Below are 23,749 nucleotides of genomic sequence, written 5' to 3' on the forward strand. Positions count from 1 at the left end.
TAGATTGTACTGTTATTTGCTTTATTTTTAAATGTGTATTACTGAAACTGAATGTCATAACCTACGTACTAGCAGTAATGTTTCACGTCATCGCAGCAATATCCGTGATGATTTCTTGGAAATTTGGCAACAGACTTATCCTGTTTCCATTAACAGGCATCTAGATAAGAACTAGGCTCCAAACAAGAGGTGATGGTCTTATCACATGGCCAAAGCCTCATGGGATATGAGTAGGATTGGGGCTTGGTCTTCCGACTACCAGACAGCAACACTCCAAGAGTAATACGGAGCACAGAGATTGTTGAGTAAACAATATTGAAATGAAGGAGAGACAATAGGTTAAGTCCAATTAACATTTAAACACTAGTTTAAATACAGTATGCAAAACAAGTAACTATCTACATTGTTATTACCAAATTATCTATATTGGAGCTCAATCGGTATTCACAATTTGTTAAATCCTGCATAGGACTTGATACAGTATTTTTATTTACATTTCTTTTCTTAAATGTTGTTCTTACTTGAGTACCGTAGCTCAAATACATTACTAGATGAGAAATGGATGGATTCTGGCCGGATAGATAGTTTGTAGATTTATAATTATCGATACAATCAGTATATCCACAAAGATTGTACCTGTTAAAAGATAACTAGGCCAACATGCCTTTTTACTTGGCAATCAAGAGCAAATGATTGGACAAGAGTTGGTTTATTTTCTTGTTGATTAATATCAGTTTAGATGCTTACTTTGATCAGTCGTTCTACTAACTTGTTCTCCCATCTATATCTAGTAAATAGATTCTGTCAATTGAAATCCTGATGGTGAACTGTTTTTGATTTGTTATATTATACTGAAGCTTTCAAATGTTTCATGTTGACAGCCTCTGAATCGCTTTTTTCAATAAGTCGTGAATGAATGGTTTAAATACCTTTACTGTCAAAGCAATCCTTGTAGTCTTAGTAGGCTACTGCAGTTTCGATAACCTTTTCATGGTATCTTCTTCAGGCTAGGACATCATCTTAGACCAGCCGTCCGCACCGCTACCACACACTCTTGCCGTCCCAGTATTTGTACAGTTTATGTTTAATGTGTCGTATAAATGTTTCGTGTTCGTGTCCGTGTGTTCAATGGATTTTATTCAAAATGACGTGTTTGTGAAAACGAACGAAGATGATGTCCTAGCCTGAAGAAGATACCATGAAAAGGTTATCGAAACTCCAGTAGCCTACTAAGACTACAAGGATCGCTTTGACAGTAAAGGTATTTAAACCATTCATTCACTTATTTTCAAATGTTGAAAATATTATCGTGTTTGCAGGACCTGCGAATGGAAGATGAAGAGTTAATTCTGCCACAATAAACACAGAAAACCCTCTCACTGAACCCAGAAATTATATTTTTTTTCGTTAAATATTCAAGTGATTGTGTATATTTTACTATTTATGTTTCTTGTGTCAGAATGGATTCTTTCATATAGGCAAGCTTGCAATCCCATCACCCTAGATCCTGGGCCCTCGTGACCTATGTTACACTATATTCAGTTGAAACATTTAAGTATAATACAAACAACAATGAATGGATACAACTAACTTACCTAAGAAGAGAGTCTCAGGCATTTGATAGCACATAATAAGTTCCCAGCACAATAAACTTGATATTTCAACCCTATAGAACATATTTCTAATTCATTTTTTCTCATTTATATTTCTACTTCTATTTCTCTTGTAGGGGCAAAATATCAAGTTTGTGTTGTGAACTTTTGTGTTCTTTCAACTGCCTGGAACTCTATTCTTAAGTTAGTTGTGTATCCATTTCTGCTTCATTATTGTACTCCTTAGTTAATTTTATCCTAAAAAAAACTTGTCTTATGTAATAATAAAAAACTTAGGTAATAAAAACAGAAATTGTGTTTTATCAACATAATTTAAGAAATCAAGCAGTGTGTTACTTTACTTCATCTAAAGAATATTCTTTAAAATGTCATAACCGAGCAATATCATTGACTAGCTTCACACGGATAAATAAAAGATACCATAAATTGATATTTTTAAAGAACTATCTCAATACCCATTCATAACGACTCCAACTAGGATAGAACTCCTTGAAATTCACATTTCTTGTTATTGGCCCTGACCAGCTTCAAAAATCAATCAAAAGGCTACAAAACACTTAATACACATAAATAAATTATTACAGTCTTTATACATTTTTCTTTACCGTCTCATTTTTATAGAATAACTACAGTATTCAATATGCCAGTCTCTAAAGTGACCTATTCTAAGACAAATTGACATTCGATAAAACAAAGCTGGGTGAAAAAAAATGCTATCAATGGATTTCTCGTATTTTCTAACTATTTTAATGGAATAAACTCCATATTCCTTACGACTATTTATTCAATTTAATTTTTACAACTGTTTCAAAATGAAAGACGAGAGATAAATTTGTATATTGACATGCTTAAACTTCTAGTAATTTTGACAATCGATTCTAAAATATAAAGCAAAAGGATAAACAAGATCATATAGGTGATGAAAGTTGATTAATCAATATTAGTTGTCAAAATTATAAACAAATTGTCAATAAAAGGCTAACTCTATTGTTGACCAATAAAATTGACATTTTGCATGAAGGTGGTGGTGTGAGGATTTTATAATCTGACAAAAATAAATTTTACCATACAATTTTCTATACCTTTACACTTCACAATTAATTCAAATAATTCTTGCTCTCAATACCAATAGAGTTGTTGAATTCAAAATGTTGACAACTGTAAAGCTGGCTTTGATATCCACACAGACGTTTATGTACCTATTTTGCAAAAATATATATTTTACTCAAGCCTAACTGCAATTAACAATCTAGAACCTGACATTAAGTCTTTAATTATAAGATACATGAAGTCAAAATTTCAAATTGTATAGTATTAAGCTTTTTAATAGAATAACTATTTTGTGCTAGCACCATATGTCTAATCCTCAATAGGAAAAATTTCCCCAAATTTCTCTTCCCACCCCACCACACTTCAGTTAAATCTATTTAAATAATGGTTTTTATCAGCTACTTTGTGACTACTGTAGTCTTGCTAGATCTGTTAAACATTTTCTTCAGCAAAAATATATAATTTTGTAGACAACTCTATAATTCATAAGCTGTTGGATTTTTTCACTTGATCTTTTCATAGCCTATTTTGGTTATGTACCATTTAAAATGTAATTGACCTTTGACTAAAGATGCTTGACCATTATTTAAACATTCCATTTTCCCACTTAGTTGTAGCCAGTTTGAAAAATAAAAATAGCGACTGTCTTATACAGGAAATTTGCTGCAAGGTCATAATTTTATTTAAACAATAGCAGAATGTGCAGCTAAGAAATACTGTTTTCTCTCTTTACACCTCCGCTTAATGCTATAATTAAAAGATAACTTATTAGAGCATATTTTGTGTCCCTGCAAACTGTCATAGTATGATCAATTAGAAGGGAAAATCTGACTCAATAATAAATTGTGAGAAATAATCTCTATACGAGAGACCTATTCAACTCAAACTGGCTAAAACCTGGTCAATATGGATCAAAAGTCAATGGTTCAACTTTGCATAATGATGGTATCAAACAAACAAAAACTTAAGCAAAGCTTCAAATACTAACAACTTCATCAACTTAACAAAACAGGATAAAAAATAGCACTAGCTAATAATCTAAATAATAATAAAAAACTACCTAAAAGCTCTACTGTAATTGGTGTTTTAATAAATTAACACTAAACCCAAAATAAAACATAAACAGTCAAAAACTTTGGTATCAAATGGTAACATTTAACTTACACTATGTCTTGGAAAACAAAAACAAATGTATCCTATATATTTATACTTGAAACACTAATGAACACAGAATTGACTTTTTTGCCTCATTCCTCATTTCATTGTTTTAAATAAATGAATAACGAAAAGAAATTTGTCAACTGTTGATATTGTAAGCGGTTTACTTCTGTTTAAAAACATAGGTTCAAGATAGTAGATTCATTTCATAATATTTTCAAATTTATTTAGGTAAGCTAATCAATGATTAATATTGCAACTTTGAAAACTATTTGTTGAAGGTAGGGGATTTGGATGCGGTCTAAATATACTTCTCGACTAATAAAATGTGGAATGAGCAATACATGTATCACAGAAGACACTAACTACAATTAACACTACATACTACAAGTCTAATGGCAGCTATTTCAACATTCCCTGATCTGTTGAGTTATGATCAAGTTAAACGATAATCTTTAGGATGGTTACTGGTACTTGGTATTTTTGGCAACAGATTGATATACAAAGGGTATTGGGAAGTTCAAATAAGTAGTCTAGTACCGGTATAGTTTGTCATGTTAAACTAGGGAAAAGAAAAATTAATTCACAAGAATACAAGTTTTTAAAGTTTATCAACTGTAGAACTATTGATTGTATATGTATAAGGGCTAAAACATGCGGCTATAGTTGGAAATGTTAAACAGTAAAACATATTGTCTGAATAACAGTAGTTTTTAAATAAATTACAAGTTGAAATAATATAGGGTACAAACATTAGGGTGACTATTTTTTTTTCAGAACTCAGAAATGGTATTAAGATGAATACTGGAATTACTGAAATTATCAAGGTGAATTCTGCCAATATAACTGAGATTTAGCAATATATTACTGAATAAAATGTGATATTCATCATTCAGACATTCATATAGGAGCTTTGAGGACTTCCAAGGTAAAACTTAGATTAAGATGGAATGTTAGTTTAAATATGTAAGTAAAACTTCAATACATTTTGGGTTCTTTACACAACGTCAAACTACTCATGGGCTGATTCCTTACTTCCAAAGCTTCAATGAATTTCAGAAGTCAGAATCAACTTCCAAACTGAAAGTGGTCTTTTGAAAACAGTGACTTGCCCAGTTTCTTTCCCTCCAAGTACAAAAACACTGAAAGATGTGACAGGATCTTTGTCAGCTCGACTAGCACTGCTTGCTCGGTGGTTATCTCTAAAGTTCTTCTTCCTCTTCTCATTTACGTGATGATTATAATGATGCGGAACTATCGACAGGGACTTGGGTGGAACAGGTTTCATTTCTAGCATCTCTTGTCGACTGTTACTGCGGCCGAAAGCATCTTCCAAAACACTGTCAGGTGGACTGCTCAAAACCTTGACGTATTCTTCTTTCTTCAATATTTCTTTGATGTCAGGACCCATGTAGTTTGGGTTGGAGAAACTGTAAGGTCCTTCTTTGGTGTATGTGACTCTGTTCATGGTTTCTATACTCGCGTAGTCCGACGTCTCATCCGAGGGTTCCTCTGGAGTAATGCGGGGATTCCCGAACCGCACGGAAGCTGACTTGGGAAGTCCTTTTGAGTTTTTGGGCCTAAACTGTTGATGGATGGAAGAAAAGTCTTGTCTGGGTCCGGGGATGGGAGCTTCTTCGTCGTCCAGGTAGACGAGTTTTGTCACCTCAACTGGAGTGAGTGTACAGGAGGCGAGGGAGGTGAAGTTCGGCACAGACACGGGGTCTCGTGGAAGCACTGAGGTCACATGAGGGGTGGTCACACAAGGAGAGGCGAGTGTCCGAGCTATCAGGTTTACACTCTGTGACTTGACCATCTCCCCTGTAGAACTGTCTGATCCGATGCTCTCATTGCTACTCAGAACACTGAAAAACACAAGGGACTGATCAAACCAATAAATACTAAACTACTTAACCCTTAAACTTATATCCTTATGATATTGTTAAACATATTGATTTCTGTGGATGTTTTTCTATAAGTTACCCTTTAATTTAAACTGTAATTACTCATTTCGTATCAAGTGAAAGCTTTTACTGCCTATATGTGTGTTGGAAGTCCATCCTCAGAGCTTTGCCCATATAATATTTTAGAAAGAGAACAAAATAAGAATATATATTTTTACCTTGTATGCTGGCACCTAAAATGTACTATTTATATCGTCATGAATATTAGAAATTCAACAAATATTCAACCTCTTATTCAGTTTATTAGATAACTTAAAATTCACCAAAACTGCAGATTCATTCTAAGGATGGTTAAAATAATTAGATCACCTTCAGCTTTAATTCTTGAAAATTCACCCTTTATGAAGGTGTCAAGGATTTACGAACAGTAACAAGATTCAATAAAATTGCATTATCACTAGGGCACTCCTCTCTTCAAATAACCACAGTGAAAAGACTATGAGTGACAGATTATTTAAGGTATATGCCAACATTTTACTCTAAAACATTATTTAAAAATAATTATATAGGTAAGTTGTTTACACAGCAAATGAATTCACCTGTAGCTACATTTGGTGGGACCCAGTCTACTCAGGTTCATCTGAGACAGTTTGGTGATCTCGCGCAGTATACTGAGGTTTGCGGTCGGCGTCGTGGGTTGTTTCCGCACTGGGGTACATCCGTCGTAGCCACCTCCGCTCCACCTATGGTACCGTCGGTCGACTGAGCCGCCCGCGCGCAGTCTCCGCTGGACAGGGGGCGAACTTCTCTGCGTAGCACTCTCTCCCAGTAGCAGATCTGATACTGTCAGTGCAACACTCTCAGACCTAGGCTGCGGCTTTATACCTTCTGTGTGTAACCGCTCCCAACTCTCCGTACCTGTATGAACAGTAGATTATCTACTTAACCTATGCATTGATTTTGATCTCTCGGTATTCATTTCCCTCACTCTTGATTTCATTAGCTTGTAACCGTACAGAACCTAAAACATCTGCCTACACAAGTTTATCACAGCGATGTTCTGAAGATCAAGACGATACATTTAAGTTTATGTTCTAACTTCGAGAAAGCTTATTGAAGCCGAGCATTTGGACAAGCCGAGCATTCCGGATGTTCATGATTCAGCAGCGTGCTTTAGATAGGCCTACGTCCGATCTTAACCAATAATTCAAATGAAAGCTGGTATTTCACTGAAGGTTCTTAGATCAAAATATAATTTAGTAAATATATCTAAAATGAAATTACATATCAGAGAACTAATCAAATTTATGTTTTTTGATTGAGCAATACAGTAAATTTATCTTGAACTTAACTGATTCAAACGATCAATATCTCAAAAGCCTGTATTTCTAGGAGTATTTTCAGACCAAGACATATAAAACAGGAAAATAAAAATGGAGGTACGTAACATTGATTGCAGATAAGTCTTAAAATAATAATTATTATTATTTATTCGTGGTTCAGCAGCGTGCTCCAGGTAGAGTACGTTTGATCTTAATAATCAATAGCTCAAATATAAGCTGGTTTTTCACTGAAGGTTCGTAGACCAAAACATATAGGATAATTTTATTAGAACTGGTGAAATACATCTTTAATTTAAGTAAGACTTTGAAAAAAATAAAATTTATGTTTTTTGATCGAGTAATACAGTAGTAATACATCACCATTTGAATGGTGATGCAAATCTGTGTGTGCATCCCTTTAATTTAAGACCAAAAATATGAATATCAGTTGGGTAGAAGAGCCAAAACAAACTCGTAAAAGAAAAACCAAATTTATCTCCCATAGGAAATGTACAGGGAGAAAGTTGCTTTTGTGCATGACTATTAAAAGTTAAGCCATTAATAAATGAATGCCGATGCTTGATAGCAAATCTGTGTGTACCTTATTTAATACTAAAATTATGAAAATCAGTTGGATATAAAAGCCGAACCAACTCAGAAAAGAAAAACCAATATTTTTAATATATAGGTAAATTTGGAATCCCAGTAGGTAACATTTACATTTAGTATGGCTTTGGCTTGGGAAGATTTTCTTGTCCAACATATGCTTTGCTACAAGCTATTGTGGTTTAAACCATAGCAAGCTAATCGGCTTTTTTTAACAACTACACTTCAATAGTAATATTTTGCATTTACTCTATAAGTACAATTCTATGAACATGCTATTCAAACACTCATGGTTTTCAAACACAAAATTAGCAGCATTAGGATCTTGTATAATAGCAAAATATAACCTTAAGTTACATAGATTTGTTTGGTTCAAGACAATATCTTATTGTTTTATTATTACCAAAATGAAATCTCCACAGCTCGTTAAGTGGCTGGCCGTCTCTTTCTCCTCCGAATACTATCATGGACGACGGCAGCTTACACGTGGCGTGGCTGTGTAGTGGCCCTGGATTCACCTTTGTCTTCACAGAAGTCCAAGTCTTAGATACTGGAAAATTATGAAATTATTTAGTATGCAATTTGTTATAACACAAAGATCCTTATTGGTAAGAAATTAAACCAGCTACAGTAGAACCCCTAATATCCGGCCTCAGAATTTTGAGTGTTCTCGCGGTTTATCTGTTTCCTGTTCATATACATTTTTAGCATGTTCACTACTCAGTTGAGCTGGTAGATTACCAAAAGAGACTTAAAAACTACTTTTAACAAATCACAAGTTGTTATTACGTGAGTGAAAATTTAAAAACGCACGTTTTCATGTCCCTGGCCTTTTACTTCGTAGATACTGGATTTGTACTTTATTATTATGTGTTTTAATAGTTTTTGGGACGGGGGCAACATGTTACACACATTTATTTGGTTTTAAATAGGTTCTAGGTATTTTTTTCGTATTTTTAAAGTCTCGAAATTCACGACCATGACGTGTCCCTAGGGTACATTTTCCAACTTTCACGCTGTTTTTAGACTAATTATTCATGCCAAAATATATAAAGCCATATTTTTATGTCATCAATAGTTATTAAACTTACAAAAAAGGAGCATATTATAATTTTATTGTCATTGCAAACTGACTACCATGACAAAATAAGTCTGTCTCTCGATTTGGCGTCACGACCATTTGGGAAAAATTTTCAACTTTGGAGCACGACAGTGGCAACCCTGGCGTCGATTGCGTCAGTTCGTTTTAGAGACTAGTTTGGGGTGTACGTCAAGTTTTTTGTGCCAGTCGTTTTGTGTTGAAAGAAGTAGTTACAAGATTAATAAAGGTAAGTTTGTGTTTTTTGTAATTTTGGTGTGTCCATGACCGTACGTAGTCATTTGATGAAATAGACGTGGTGTTAATTTTTGTTGATATGATATTTCATTTCAATTGCTACATTAACCTAGAAGTCCACTTTGTATCCTCGAACATGAGGTGCAGGGCTACAGAGCCAAATAACAAGTAATGTCACGACCAAAGTTTCGCGACCACCGCGGTTTTTTTCACGACCAATCCAGCCTTATGGATTATACTATGTGTTTAGTCGTGACAATAACTTAAATATCATTCTAAATTGAACAGTTTAGTTCAATTGAAACACATATTTTTATTATAACTAACAATATAATTGAAGGATTGTTTAGAAATATTCAGATTATTCCAGACAAGTCACGACCGTAGTGGCTTGTCCATGACCATCGAGTTTATGATTTCTATCATAAAAATTTCAAAAATTAAAATATTATCATATTTTAATGTTTATACACAAAAGAAGCACACCTCTATAAAAAACATAATGATTTTTCGGGTCTCAGGTAAGTTTTTTCGGAGTTATACAAACTTAAAAAAGATGTTATTGGTTTTTTTTTCAATTTTTTGAGTGTTTTTATTTTTTTCTAGAAGGACCAAATATACCAAAAGCTTAGTGAGCTGTTTATTGTATAATGGCCATAAAAGTAAATTAATTTATAGCAAAACATAGTTATAAAAATAATATTAACTATTTTAATATTCAGTTTTATGTCCGTGATGGTCGTGACAAAATTTCGTGTCTTTCCATCAAAGATGCTCTATTAATAAAAAATCACCAAAGATATTGCGTTACCATGGACATTTAATAAATTTTCAAATGTCAATGAAATAAAAAAAGTTTCAAAAAACGGAACAAAAAATTTTAAAAGTGCTTTCCCTGAAAACGAACGTTTAATTTTCACTCACATACAAATTATCGTTTTATTAATAGGTTGGTTTATCCGGCCAAAATGTTATCCGGCCAGGGGCTTGATCGCAAGAAGGCCGGATATCAGGGGTTTTGCTGTAAAAAAATACATTATTATGCTTACTTTTACTATTATGCTTGGTGATCATAGTTCACTATCACTGATCAGTCATCCTTTCCATTTTCAATTCAGATGCCGGTTGGCAATATCTATCAACCAAAAGGTTACAAGACCGTTCCCTTACAAAACATGTGAAAAACGCAAATAGCATAAGGACACATACAGAAAAAGAATTACCCATGTTGAACCTCCATAGGTCAGAGCGCTCGTTGAGATCAGTCATTCCTCCGTAGATCCACATGGAGTCGTCATGGACCACAGCTGAGTGTTTGTGTCGCGCCGGTGGACAGTTCTGACCAGAAGACAACAGGTGCCACGACTCTGACTCTGTAGAAACAAATGGTTCTGCACTTAATGCAAAATATAAGTATAGTGTAAGAAGCTTGGCGGGATAGGACCATCTAAAATAAATGGTGGAAAGCTTGTCTGAAAGCTAACAAGAGGGTGGAAGGTAAAATAAATGGTATCAGCAATCTGACACATACTTTCTCCCATAAGCTTGTTGACAACATTTATCATGGGTAGGAGTAACTATGATATTTTATTGGGAAATATCACACAGTTGCAACAACTTTTGGACTGTAACTGTTACAGCAATGGGGGGTTGCACCATTTTGTTTAGAGTTATAAGGACCATAACTCATTAATTTTAATCAAAACCGACCTTTTTCTTAAAATCAAATTTTTTGTTATTTTATGGAGTTTTTATGGAAATATATCATAAGTTACAATAACCTTTGGACCGTAATTTTTACGGAAATGGGATTTATACCATTTTGTTCCAGATTTAAAGGAGCAAAAACATACAAATTTTAATCAAAACCGGCTTTTAAAAAAAAAAAAAACGATTTTTTTTGGGGGGGGGGGTTTATGATGGGAAAATAACATAGGCTACCTAATTTACAATAACTTTGGAACCATAATTTTACAGAAATGGGATTAATACCATTTTGTTCAGAATTTAAAGAACTAGGTACAACATACTAAATTTTTATCAAAACCATTCATGCCACTTTTATGAAAAATCAATTTTTCCGTTACAATTATACACCATTAAAATCAAAATTTGGAAAAAATTATAAATAACGCCTGGATATACAATGGGTTAGTACCCATACATAGCAAATTTCATCAAAATCTGTTTACAGGGTGGGGTCTGTAGTAGCTCTGTACACATACACACACACATACAGACATCACTTTGAAAACCACACATTTTTAACCACGTTTTTGGGGCCAGTCAGAGGAACCCAAAACGGATATATACACTCAAAACTCAAACTAGAATATTTGGACAAAAAATACTTTCTCCATGTGTACTGTATAGGGAGAGAAAGTAAAAAAAATTCTTTGCTCACAAATCGTTTCTTTGTTACCTTTAACTATGGATTGAGGATATGGCTTATTAAAATTGAGGCCACTTTAAGAATAAAAATTAATGTAGTTGTGAGTTGCTCTCTGAAATAGTGTGTTAGTGTGTTGGAAGTAGGCAAATAAATTACTAATTTATGTCAAACATGCTGATGTTTAGATTAAGTCAAAAAGTGAGGTCAACTTACTGTAAACTAAAGGCTATTTAAATCTCATCAACTATCTTGGAGATGGCTAAATTAAATTATTTGTGAAGAAAAAACTTTATAAACATATAAATCATTGTAGCTCATAGGGTTCCAGTGGTACTTAGTGGCTAAGGTGTCATCAATAGTACCGGTACTCTAGTCCTAGTCTACAGTGCTGCTGTAAGCCTACTTACCAAAGTGGAAAGCCCAGAGTTCGTTTGATGAGCCTCGTAAGTCTCTGTAACCGCCGTAGAGCAACATAGCTCCACGATGTACAAGGGCTGAGTGTCCACGTCTACCTTTAGGCACGGACACTCCCTTCTGTGACTTGATCTTGCGCCACTGGTTAGTCTACAACATCGCACCATGTGAAATGAAGTATGGATAACTAGCTTTTATGAGTGTTACAGGTTAGAACAATGAACATATTCTTTTAGATTAAATATACATGCCGTATCCTTTTCACCATCACTGTACAGTATTGTCATATGGATGCCTATTGGAGGTGTTATCTATTGTTGACTGGAACTCAGCAAAATGTGTTGTTGGATCCCCTAGTTACGGCTAATTGGAATAAAAAGTCACTGTGTAAAAAATAAAAAAAATATTTATCCAATAGTTATAGCCTTACTGTTAGAGTAATAAAGCTATGTAGAAAACATTTCGATGTATCTAATTCTAGATGTTATAGAACGTAAACAAACTCCCATAGTCTGTGGTATGCAAGGGTGTCTTCGCTTAAACCAATTTAAAATAAACAGTATTTGCAAACTGAGATTTTCTACCATTAGCTTGTCAACAACCCTTATCATGGGTAAGTGGAGGGAGTAACTATGGTGTTTTATGGGTAAAATCACATAGATTACAATAACTTTTGAACCTTGATTTTTACAGCATGGAGGTACAGAATCGGTACCCACACAACCACATAAAAAAATGCATCTAAATCAGACCACAGGTGTAGTCTGTTATTCTGTATACAAACTTATCCTTTATGAAACCACTTTTTTGGGTTCAGGGGGACCCAAAACCGATACTTCCAACCGCCAAAATTCAAACGCAAACATTTTGACAAAAAAAAAACTTTGCTAGGTAAAAATAATGACACATTTTATCATAAACTTAATGGTTTGTATGAAATACAGAACAGAGATTGACCGAGGATATCTATTCAGATTATTATACTTTGTATGCGCTATTTGTAAAACAATTAATACGGTAATTAAAATCAAACAAAATAATTCATAAAGAAATTGTTAAGATCAAAGTCTAGATGAATAATCCATGCTAAGTAATTCTGGTAATCTTGGTCCAAAATAAAACATATCACAGTTTGAGTCAAAACATGACCCAATTCAAGACGGGATGGGTCATTACTTGCATGCAAAGGACATATAACAGCAGTAATATGCAAAGAGCGCCAACTTGGCTGGAATAGTGCAGAATATAAAATCTTCACTGATAGCCTAACTTCAGATGCCAAAGATGCCATTAGGAAAACCATCTGAATATATATATCTGACCATGTTTTTTTTCACTTTTAATGAAAATTTTAAGTCCATTAAAATTTTAATTAAGTGGAAGACTGTAGAATAAACTAATTAGTTCGGTTCCTTTTAACTTTGCATTATTTTTGGAAAGCACAATTTTTTAGTAGGTAGACTACACATTTAGGAAGAACTGTATTAAGAATTAGGAAAAAAACTACATAATTTAAAATTACCTTAATGTAAAACATGACTAAAATCCTTTCCATACAATTTTATAAAACGATACGTTTATGACTTTTATATGTAACTAGCAAACCCGTTGTGGCTTCGCTCACGAAAATTTCAATTAAATAAAAAGTTAAACATTTTAATCTGATAGGCCAACAAAATAATTATTGTTATTACTCAATAGGAGAATGCAGGTGCCACCCCTTAGCCAAAAACTGTTCCTTTGACATTGACTGTTATTCAATAATAGAGAACCTTACCTACCTTAAAATCCCAACAAAATTAATAGAGTCAGGGGTGCCCACAAGGGGGGGGCTGTGACGCAGACTGCGTCATTGAAATTCTTGGGGGGGGGGGCTGCAAAAATCAAATGGGGGGGGGGGGTGGCTAAAGTTAATTGCAACAGTGTTCAACGTGACGAAAATCAAAAATATATTACAAAGTCACCAGATAGAAAGTCGATTAATTAATAACAAAAGTTATGTTATTGAATTCAATTAGTTAAAATAGGATTTTATGATAGTTTAGGATTTGTATAGGAAGTTATTATTCAAGATTAGCAAGACATGAGATATAAAAGGGAGGGCACGGAATGGCTCAACTGATGCTGAGATAAAGATAATAACGCGGGACACAGACACAAGCTACACCGCGTCTTAGCACGGAACGCTTTGTTGACATAAAGCTCGTTAAAAGGGAGGGGGTAATGAAAAATACGGTTATTCCAAAATAGTATAAAACAGATGACAAACCCATTAAAACGCTGTAAACAGCCATTAACGTCACGATTTGCATTTTTATAAACGAAATTCAATATTGCTCAATAATTATTATTGTGCAATAACACTATTATTATACATTTCAAATCATTTGTCTTGGTTTAGTTGTACAAACGGCAACGTTTAAAATTATAGCTAACTCAAACTTAACTAATAACTAGCCAAACAGAAACACTGCATTGCTATAAATAACGTAAATATTAAAGGAACCTTTAGAAAGTGTTATAAGCGACTGCTGTCTATACAGATAGGCTACCGTACCGGAAGGTGCTGTATCACAGCATAGGAATTGATAGATAAGTGATAAAAAGTGTAAAATTATATTTAGATATAATAAAAACACTCTTAAAGTAACGAGAACAATCTTGTTATTCTCTTTCTTTGTTCTTCTGTTCATTAATAGGTTTCTCTTCAATTCATACACAAATTCAACAAGTCGCCATATTTAGGCCTACTCATTGCCCAATCACAGCCTTACTAAAGTTACCACGGTTATCACTCAATCACAGTTTACTAAGCATTAGGATCGTCATCATTTCCCAGCTGTTGTATCTTAGATCTGTTGTAACATAGCGCACAGCAGACAGAAGTGTAAAACGGAGCAGACGATTGTTGGCGCAAGCGTTGTTTCCATTTTATTATCACCAAAGGAGCTGTGATGTTTCCAAAGGGAGGGAGAGGGGGTCGTTTTATCAACATAAAGAGAAAGACGCTGACGATTCGTTAAGCAGAGGTTACGAACGCTATATAGATAGTCTGGCAATAAAAAATCCTTAAATTGAGGTGACTTATAAAACTCTAATTTTAGTTATATAGAAAGATAAGTTTTCCAGTCCTGTACAAAACTGATTCACGGTCTTTTCCCGGTAATCAAAATTCAAGTACAACTTGATACACACAGAATCTCCGGTTCCTGACCTGGATGATGGCTAGTTTTTAAATTTAATTTACAGTTACATATTAGTACCCGTGATAAATCAAACCCGTTATGTAAGCCAAAGCCACACAGTTTTTAATCTCACTTGGTTTTGGATTTGCTTACAAACGTGATGGGAAATGGTTACAAACGTGATTGGAAATCGTTAGGGCATACACAGTATTCATAAACAACATTTATGTAAACATATCAGTGACAGCTAGAAAAGGGAATCTTTATCAAAACAGATGTTCGTAATTTTATATGTGACGTGTCCTCTCAACAGATTATTAATAAATGATGTATGTAGTAAACATGGAGAAAAAAAATAGAAACATCACACAAAATTGGGTTTTTGATCTTCCGTTATTTTATTTCCAAAATAGTGAGGCCATATTTTAATAGCTAAGGACACTATCGCTAATCCTGTGAATACTATTAAACCATTAGAATCATAATCGGTACTCTAGTTTTCTTTAGAGTATGCTGCGTAAAATACCTACTGGGCTGTGACAGACGGACATCAATTTAGATAAGACATGTTTCAACTTCTTCAATGTATAAAACGAAAAAATAACCCAAGATATGTATAATTCCTAGCAATGTGCAGACAAAACTATAACTTTATTAATATATTTAACTGGGTTTGAATTTTCAATATCTTAAAAAATTTATAAAACTTATTTAATTTTAAAAATAGTGCTGGGAGGGGGAATAATGTTTCTCATTTGTTGTGTACCTCATTAATGGAGGGGGGGGGGCTGTTGCTCAATTGGGGGGGGGGGGTGCGTCATGAGTCTAGGGGGGGATGGGCACCCCTGATAGAGTTGTGACAAAAACACATCTTGATTATATCATTCATTTAACTACTAAAAATGTGTTATACAGTAAAACCAAAACCTTTGACTATTATTACAACAACTATCCAATAGTCAATGATAAAACTTTCAAGCAACAAAAATAATGTAAATATTATCATTTCACCTATTAAAATATAACCATCAGCTGTTCTCTCTTAATTATAGTTCAGATTCAAAAGTATTCATATGTTCAAATGTAAACAAATATTTTCTCCATAGGGATAACATGGGAATTTTAAAAGCCACTGGGGCAGAGCCCTGATGGAATTTCATGAAAACGCTTCTTATTGTATACCGTACCTAGAGGTTGATTGGAACCTCCATGCCCATTCTTGAGATCTTACGGCTAGTAGTTTTTGAGATACAGTGATCAGTGAGTCACTAGGACGGTGGCGTCGCCTGTAATCCAACTACTAGGAGGAATTTTGGATATTTATAGGCATGCACTGTGGATGCGATACTCCCTGGTGTGGATTAACGACTGCACTAGTGAGTATTACGACTAACCGCAGTACTATCCTGATAATTAAACCAATTCGTTAACAAGGCAAAAATGTGGTTCGGATTCCACTATAATTAAACTGTAGGTCCCTTAGTTGCCATTATCTTTATGGGCTATTAACTGCTATGTCTAAGGAATATGTCGACCTTATAGTCACTAACAAGCAACAAGATCGTGCCACTCATCCTTCACTCATATTTGGGTTAAAATACGCACATAGTGGCGTCCCCATCTTAAATAATCGATAGTGAATGGTATTTGACTTTTATAAATATAAAATAATAATAATCATTTATAGAATACCAATTTGATGTTCCGAACCACTTACCCTTAAAAAGCATATTTGTGATCATTTTATTTGTAAATGCCACTAGCTTAGACACTCACAAGACTATATACTATATACACTATAGAGACTATATACGTTCAACTGCGGCTCGGGCGTACACATTTCTCTCATGTGCAGCAAAGTGCCACTTCGCACACTAGTTACACAAATAACTATTGCTCTTCCTTATTGTAACCCAAAATAATTGACATTTTAACCAAATAGGCCAATTAAAAAAATTACACTCAAGCAGTCATCAACCAAGGGAAAAAATTACCACAACAAACTAACAAACTACAAATTTTTAGCTCAGATGCTAAACCTGCCCCCTTCTGTGTTTCAACTTAGCAAGACAATTATCACCCCTGATCTAGCTTAGGGGGACGTAAAGAACCTGAAACTGATTCCAGAATTCAATTTGTCCCTGGAGCAAGAGTGGAGAGTAGAGGATGGTATTTATTGGTTCTTCCTCCCTCCTGCAATCAATCTGCTACTGACTCGCTACTTCTCATTGCTCGATGGGATCTTTCATCACCTCCATACCTTACTTCAATAGTAGCAGTAGTTTTGTGTCTGAACCACAGTAGCTTTACCCATGCTTAGCATTGGGTTGTAAATGAGTCTTTTTAAGCTGCTAAAATAAATAGCTAGCATTACCACAGACATTGGATACGTTCTCCCTTGTGGATTTATCATCCTTTTTTATGCACATTTTATTTTATTTATTTATTACTTGGTACAGCATATAATATACAATGAATTTATAATACAAAAACTGCATAAGCCTAATAAAAAGGCTTGTCCGCAGCGTTTCTTTAATACTAATTGTCTTTTCCATCCTTATCTTGATCTTGAGTCAGTGTGAACTTAAAATATATTTCCTACTTCTTAAACATTAACAAGTTTGGCTTATAAATATTTAACATGATTATAAACATTTATTAAATTAATACTATATTTATTATGTTACTAATTCAATAATATGCCTATATACATTTCTCTGATACATGAGATGTTTTAAACAGCCAGCATTGTTAATTAGCATTATAACGGGTGTTTCAAAATTAATGACCCGGTTTTAACGCTTACTAACTTTTATACTATTAAACTTACCGCTATAAAATACACATCAAACGAAAAAGCAACTCAAAGAGTTTATTCCTTCCAAAGGCACATTATTTAACAAAATCGATCCAGCAGAACTGTAGATTTAACTGCACAAAGTTAAAAGTAATCTCCAACTTTTTTACCACTAGAAATTTGGAGGTCGCTTGACGTTTTTGCAAATGACTTTTAAATGGTAAGGAAATCGACCAAAGTGGAAGTTTAATATTCCGAAAGAGAATAAAATTTTCCTACAATCTACTATTATGCATTTCTTGAAAATACTCAAAAAGGGTACCAAAAATTGTCTCAAAATAAAAAAAAATTGAAATCCCCGTCTTTAATGTAGACAATAGACATAGCAAACATTAAATTTCACACTTTTTTATTTTAAGGCAAATTTAGGCTACATTTTGACTACAGGTCAAATAAGCTGTGTAGAGAAATGCAATTTTTCCTGAGGTAGTGGCTGTAACCAATCACGTTTTTGGGGCTATAAGTCCCTAATTCCAAAATTTCCAAAATCATAACCCTTCTTCTGGTTTTCAAGATATATATTACAGACAAACAGACATAGCTTGTATAAGAGTACAGGATTTATGTTTAAAGACTTTTAGAAAGCAAAATAAAACATATACATTCACTACATACAGATTAAATGTTCGATGGGAAAGAGTAGTATGATCTAATCGTAAAATTTAAAAGAAATGAAAGACTTCAAAATTTGTAACTCTGAAAAATATTGATATTTCAAAAATATTATTTAACTATTACATTTTTACAATAATCTGAACAATATGTGTTCACTTGATCCCGTTGATGCCTAGATCCATCAGCAATGTTTTTGCTATAAGACCCTTCCCTTTCCCCCAGAACTTAGGGGGGACAATCTATCAGATCCGAGGGACAATCCTGTACAAAGAAATGCACTTTGTCCTGCTTTGTCTCTAAAGTGAGACAAATACTTGGGCTTTGTTCTGGCAACTCTTGATTGTACTCTGCTCTCACTGATACTTACCTAGGATTTATGAGAGTGTGATTTTTATCAGTAATTCTTGATGTTCTCCCAAGTTTTAGACAAACTTAAAGCTGCAACTGGTTTGTAATACGGCATGAACTCGGTATAGCGATCATATTTGTTAGCTTTCTCAGTCAATTGGTTTTTCAGATTTTATGTTTGAAACCAGAAAGTTCATTTTGGAACTTTGATTAGTTTTCATTTCTTGCAAAAGAGTTGTTCGCTTAAATTTTTTTAAATTTTAGTTTTTTTTAAATTTTTATGGTATTTGTTTTCTTGATCTTTTTAGTCTTTTATGTATCAACGATATTTTAGATTTCCATAATGGATCTAAGCTATTCGTTAATATACTCAATACACATTTTGGTCATAAATTGAAACAAATTAGTCCTCATAATATTATTTAGAAAACTAGCAACTATACCCGAACTGGGACAGTATATGCAAAAGAGACAAGGTTGGTTCTTTGAAAATGCATTAAAAATTAATCAATGTATACTTGACTAATACAAATATTTATTGGTGTGCAGTGTGGGAAATGTTTTAGATATCCTACAAACTACAACTGCTGATCCAGAAACCTTTACAGTCTGACTTTGCAAGACAGGATCACAAGAAATAGAGTAGACCATGTCTCGGCAGGGGGTCTGGCACTGTCGGTCCAACAAAGAACACATCTCTCCCTTCTGTTAAATCACAGCATCCCCCACTGACAGAACCATTCAATTTGATCAGCCCCTGCCCTTCGTATGCACTGCTGATTGCAAGTTAAAAAATTCAATCCTCATTTTGCTTTACAATGATTAATTTCATAAGCACTACGAAAATAACAAGTTTATTCTTGTAATTGTCAGGTTGTTGATTCAACGATTGTAGAAAATATTAAGACAATAATATAAAGGTTCGATAAGCTTGTTTGTGTTTTATTATATTTGGGTTTAAAAAATTAGAACCAAAAATGTTAAAAACCAAACAATTAAGAAATAGATGCCATTTGTCATTGCTCATTGGGATAGTTAGTTAATGATGATAAGTTACAACAAAAGAACGTTAAACAAAAAATCTTCTGTTGTGAAAAAAGGATTAACTCTGTTGTAATGTTTCAATTTAATTTAACCATCGTAGGCTATGTTATGCCTAGGCTAGGTTAGGTTTTTGTTAGATCAATTGTAATAAAAGTTAGGCCTATCTCGCATTTTCATAGTTAAAATATTTCTTAATGTTCTTTAAATTAATAATGTAATAATGTTTCTAATAGTTTATTTTGTGAATAGGTGTAACCAATAATATTTCTACCCAATTACCGTACCTAGGTTAGCTTACCCACTTACCGTATTTAGGTTAGGTTATCCATTGAAAATATTTCAGCAACACAATTACAGTTATAAATATATATTACTATTTTATTTCACACACAAAGGGATAAACATGTAAATATAACACAACAAACTAAATAGTTAAAACATATTTATTTATGAAATTTGCTTGAATGTTTGTTTACTAGTTTACAATAGCTTCTCTGACAGCTCGAGCTCCAGCCGACAGCAGCTGATGGATCAACGACGATCAAGCGGGCAGCGATGACGTCAGGCTGCCGGAAAAGGAAGATAACTTTTGGTGGAAACATCTGGGTTTAAAGTTCTAGAACATTCCATGGTCACCATAGCAACCAAATCGGGTATAAATACAGCAGTCCACGGGCCAGTCTTCAGTACACTTCACGAGTTGACAGTCAGCGCTGCGGGTTTAAACCATTTGCCAGGCGCAAATAAAACAATAATCAATAGTAATCAAATTTGTATTTGTAAAAGAAAATAAAAACAAGGAATAAGGTCAGTCCCAATTGTGTACTCATTTGAAATATTAATAAGGTAATTTGAATTAGACAAGTAAGTAGGATAGAAATTAGAATAGGCCTACACACAAAGCATTTGTCAGGCCCCGGCAGACCGCTGGTGCTGCGGCTTTAACACTCAACACTCACGCACATTCGGTAGTTGTCTGGCACCTTTTTTAAAGAGTGCTGCGACCGAAATAACACTTACAAGTAGTGGCACTAACAATTTAACTCCATACAAAGCATTTGTCAGGCCCCGGCTGACCGCTGGTGCTGCGGCTTAACACTAAACAAGCACGCATATTTGGTAGTTGTCTGGCACCTTATTTTAAAGAGTGCTGCGACCGAAATAACACTTACAAGTAGTGGCACTAAACAATTTAACTCCATACAAAGCATTTGTCAGGCCCCGGCTGACCGCTGGTGCTGCGGCTTAACACTAAACAAGCACGCATATTTGGTAGTTGTCTGGCACCTTATTTTAAGAGTGCTGCGACCAAATAACACTTACACATAGTGGCTCTGTATAACTCAACATTATATCTCACATTTCACACATTCTGCAGTTAGGATAAAATCAGTCACGTGGCAAAGAACCCATCCCTGAGAAACTTTGATAAAAATACAAAATAAAATAAATACAATTAAATGAAATTCAGAGTTAAGTCATTGAGACGTTACAAATTGGCGCCCAACTAGGTGGCTTGATTTTATCACGGCTATAGATTATTTTAATGCAGAGATATAATTTACGAAAATATATAACACCTACACTTAGAGCACAAGAAGCACACTTAAATATGAGCCGGCAATTAGACGAAATCAATATGGAAGAATTATTAAACCCTAATAATGACAATCCCGGAGATGACTTATACAGTATCGATAATCAAAATTTAGCGTCTGGCGACAATCTAAATCATAGTAACGTAACAAGTCCCAGTAGAACACAGCACACAAACATGGACCAAACAATAATTAGGCCTATATTACAGACACTTGAAGAGTTTAAAGAACAAGTATTGTCACAATTTAAACAAACTAAACAAGAAATAGAAAAAGTTCGGAAGGATCTGACCATCGAAATAAGACAAATCGAATCCAAATTTGATACAAAAATAACAGAATTAAGGGAAGAAATACACAACCATATTGAGGAAAGAATCACAATGATTCAAGAGAATCAGGAAAGAATCAATAAGGAATTTGAGGCAAAGTTAAAAGCTGGGAATAGTGGGAAACCAGTAGGCCTACATATCACATGTCCTAGCACCATAGCTAAAGACTTACCAAAATTCAATGGAAAATCAAGAAACCCAAATCAATTCCTTTCTAGGCTGAAAAACTATTATAACAGGGAAAATGAACGAAGGCTTTCACAGGATGAACAATCACTGAATTTAGAAGAAATCCTAGATGTATGCTTAGAAGGAACTGCAGCACGATGGTGGGATCTAATTAGGACTTCAGTACACGATATTGAAGACTTTGAAAAATATTTTATGGACAAATATTGGAATGAGGAGATTCAAGATGGAATTAAAACTAAATTAGACTTAGAAAAATACATACCAAGAAGGGGACTGACAAGAACAGAGTATTTCATCGACAGAGTAATACTGTTGCAAAATATGACACCAAAATTCACAGAGAGGGAAATAGTTCGTCGCCTTGTTCGACATTTTGACGAAACAATTCAACAGGCCTCCAGAGTGCAAAACATAGTTTCAATACATCAAATGGAGGAACTATTAAGTAGAGAAGATACGATAGAAATTAACGAATCTATACGGAACGAGGCAGAAAGGAATGTAGAACGAAGAAGTTCATACAGTCACAGACCATCAGGAAGAAACATGGATCAACGAGGTTCATTTAATCACAGGCCATCAGGGGACAGACACTATTTTGAAAAGAAAAATGAAAATAGGAGGGATCATTTCCAAAATAATTATGGAAATAGAAACAGCTATGATCACAATCAAAAACCAGGAGATAGTAACCGAGAAGAACCTAAACAAAAATATTTAAACTAGATAGCACTGGAAATAATGCAGGCCTAAGGGAAATTTTGACATCACCGGACAAGACACTTAAATTTTCAGTGCAAAATGAATTAGAAAATATTAGGCCTAAAAATAATATTTATGTCGACAAAGAATTCTTACTAAATGACAACATTAATAATGTTGAAGAAACTAAACACATGTATCATGTACCAGAAATTGACATTAATTTTGAAAAAGTAAGTACAGTGTGTATATTAGACACTGGAAGCACTGTTACTTGTATGCAAAGGGAATGGTTTTTAAAAAATAAACACAATTTAGGAAAATATGAAGAATTTCCATTAACAAATACTATAATAACTACAGCAGTGAATCAGAAGTCCCAGCGAGTTAAGAGTATTATCTTAATAAATGCAAAAATAGGCTCAATAAGTACACAAATTCAATGTTTGATTATACCAAACTTGATTAAGGAAATAATAATTGGAATCGATACGATGAAAGAACTGAACATGGTTATAAATTTAAATAAAAACTATGCTACTATAGGAAAAGAAAACATCAAATTCAACAATAATTTCATTCAAAGCATAAGGTGCAATATATTACAAAAAGAAGATTTCACCCCAAGTATGGATGAGAAGGAAGACAATCTATTAAGTAGAGAAGAAATTTCTGAAGAAATTAACAAAATTAGTCATATTGATGAAGAAGATAGAGAAGAGACAAAGCAATTAGAAGAAACATTAGGGTGGAAGTTAGAATTGGAACAATATTCAGAAATCATAGAAAATGAAGAGATAAAAACAGCCCAGCCAGAATTGAGGATGTTAGAAGAAGAACATAGAAAAATGAAGAACTGAAGACAGGAGAAGAGAAGAAAAGAAAGGAAGAAGAGAAGAGCAAATGGAAAAGGAGGAGAATAAAGGAAATAGAAGAAGAACCAGAAATGAGGAAAAGAGAGGAAGAAGGAATACATAATTTCAAAGAAAGAAATGGTGGAGTGCTAGCAAATACTTCTTCGAAAATGATTCTTAATGTGAATCTAGTGCACTGGTTTGAGCCACAAATCAATAAATACAAA

The 23,749-nt window shown here is 34.0% G+C and overlaps 1 protein-coding gene across 1 annotated transcript in view; it reads right to left on the reverse strand.

Annotated features, from left to right (window-relative positions):
- Positions 1–3,847: 3,847 nt before the first annotated feature.
- The window catches only part of LOC129003011 (uncharacterized), a 70,469-nt gene continuing 50,567 nt past the window's right edge, over positions 3,848–23,749 (reverse strand). The window contains exons 4-8 of the mRNA XM_054431198.1: positions 11,789–11,945; positions 10,213–10,362; positions 8,057–8,203; positions 6,325–6,643; positions 3,848–5,686 (exon numbers count right to left, since the gene is read on the reverse strand). Of these exons, the coding sequence (XP_054287173.1) occupies positions 4,867–5,686; positions 6,325–6,643; positions 8,057–8,203; positions 10,213–10,362; positions 11,789–11,945 (1,593 nt within the window). The 3' untranslated portion in view covers positions 3,848–4,866. The remainder of the gene's footprint in view (positions 5,687–6,324; positions 6,644–8,056; positions 8,204–10,212; positions 10,363–11,788; positions 11,946–23,749) is intronic.

This window comes from Macrosteles quadrilineatus, unplaced genomic scaffold, assembly GCF_028750875.1.
Source record: "Macrosteles quadrilineatus isolate MER2022 unplaced genomic scaffold, UCM_ALF_1.0 Scaffold_9__3_contigs__length_116548681, whole genome shotgun sequence".
In the NCBI taxonomy this organism is placed as follows: domain Eukaryota; kingdom Metazoa; phylum Arthropoda; class Insecta; order Hemiptera; family Cicadellidae; genus Macrosteles; species Macrosteles quadrilineatus.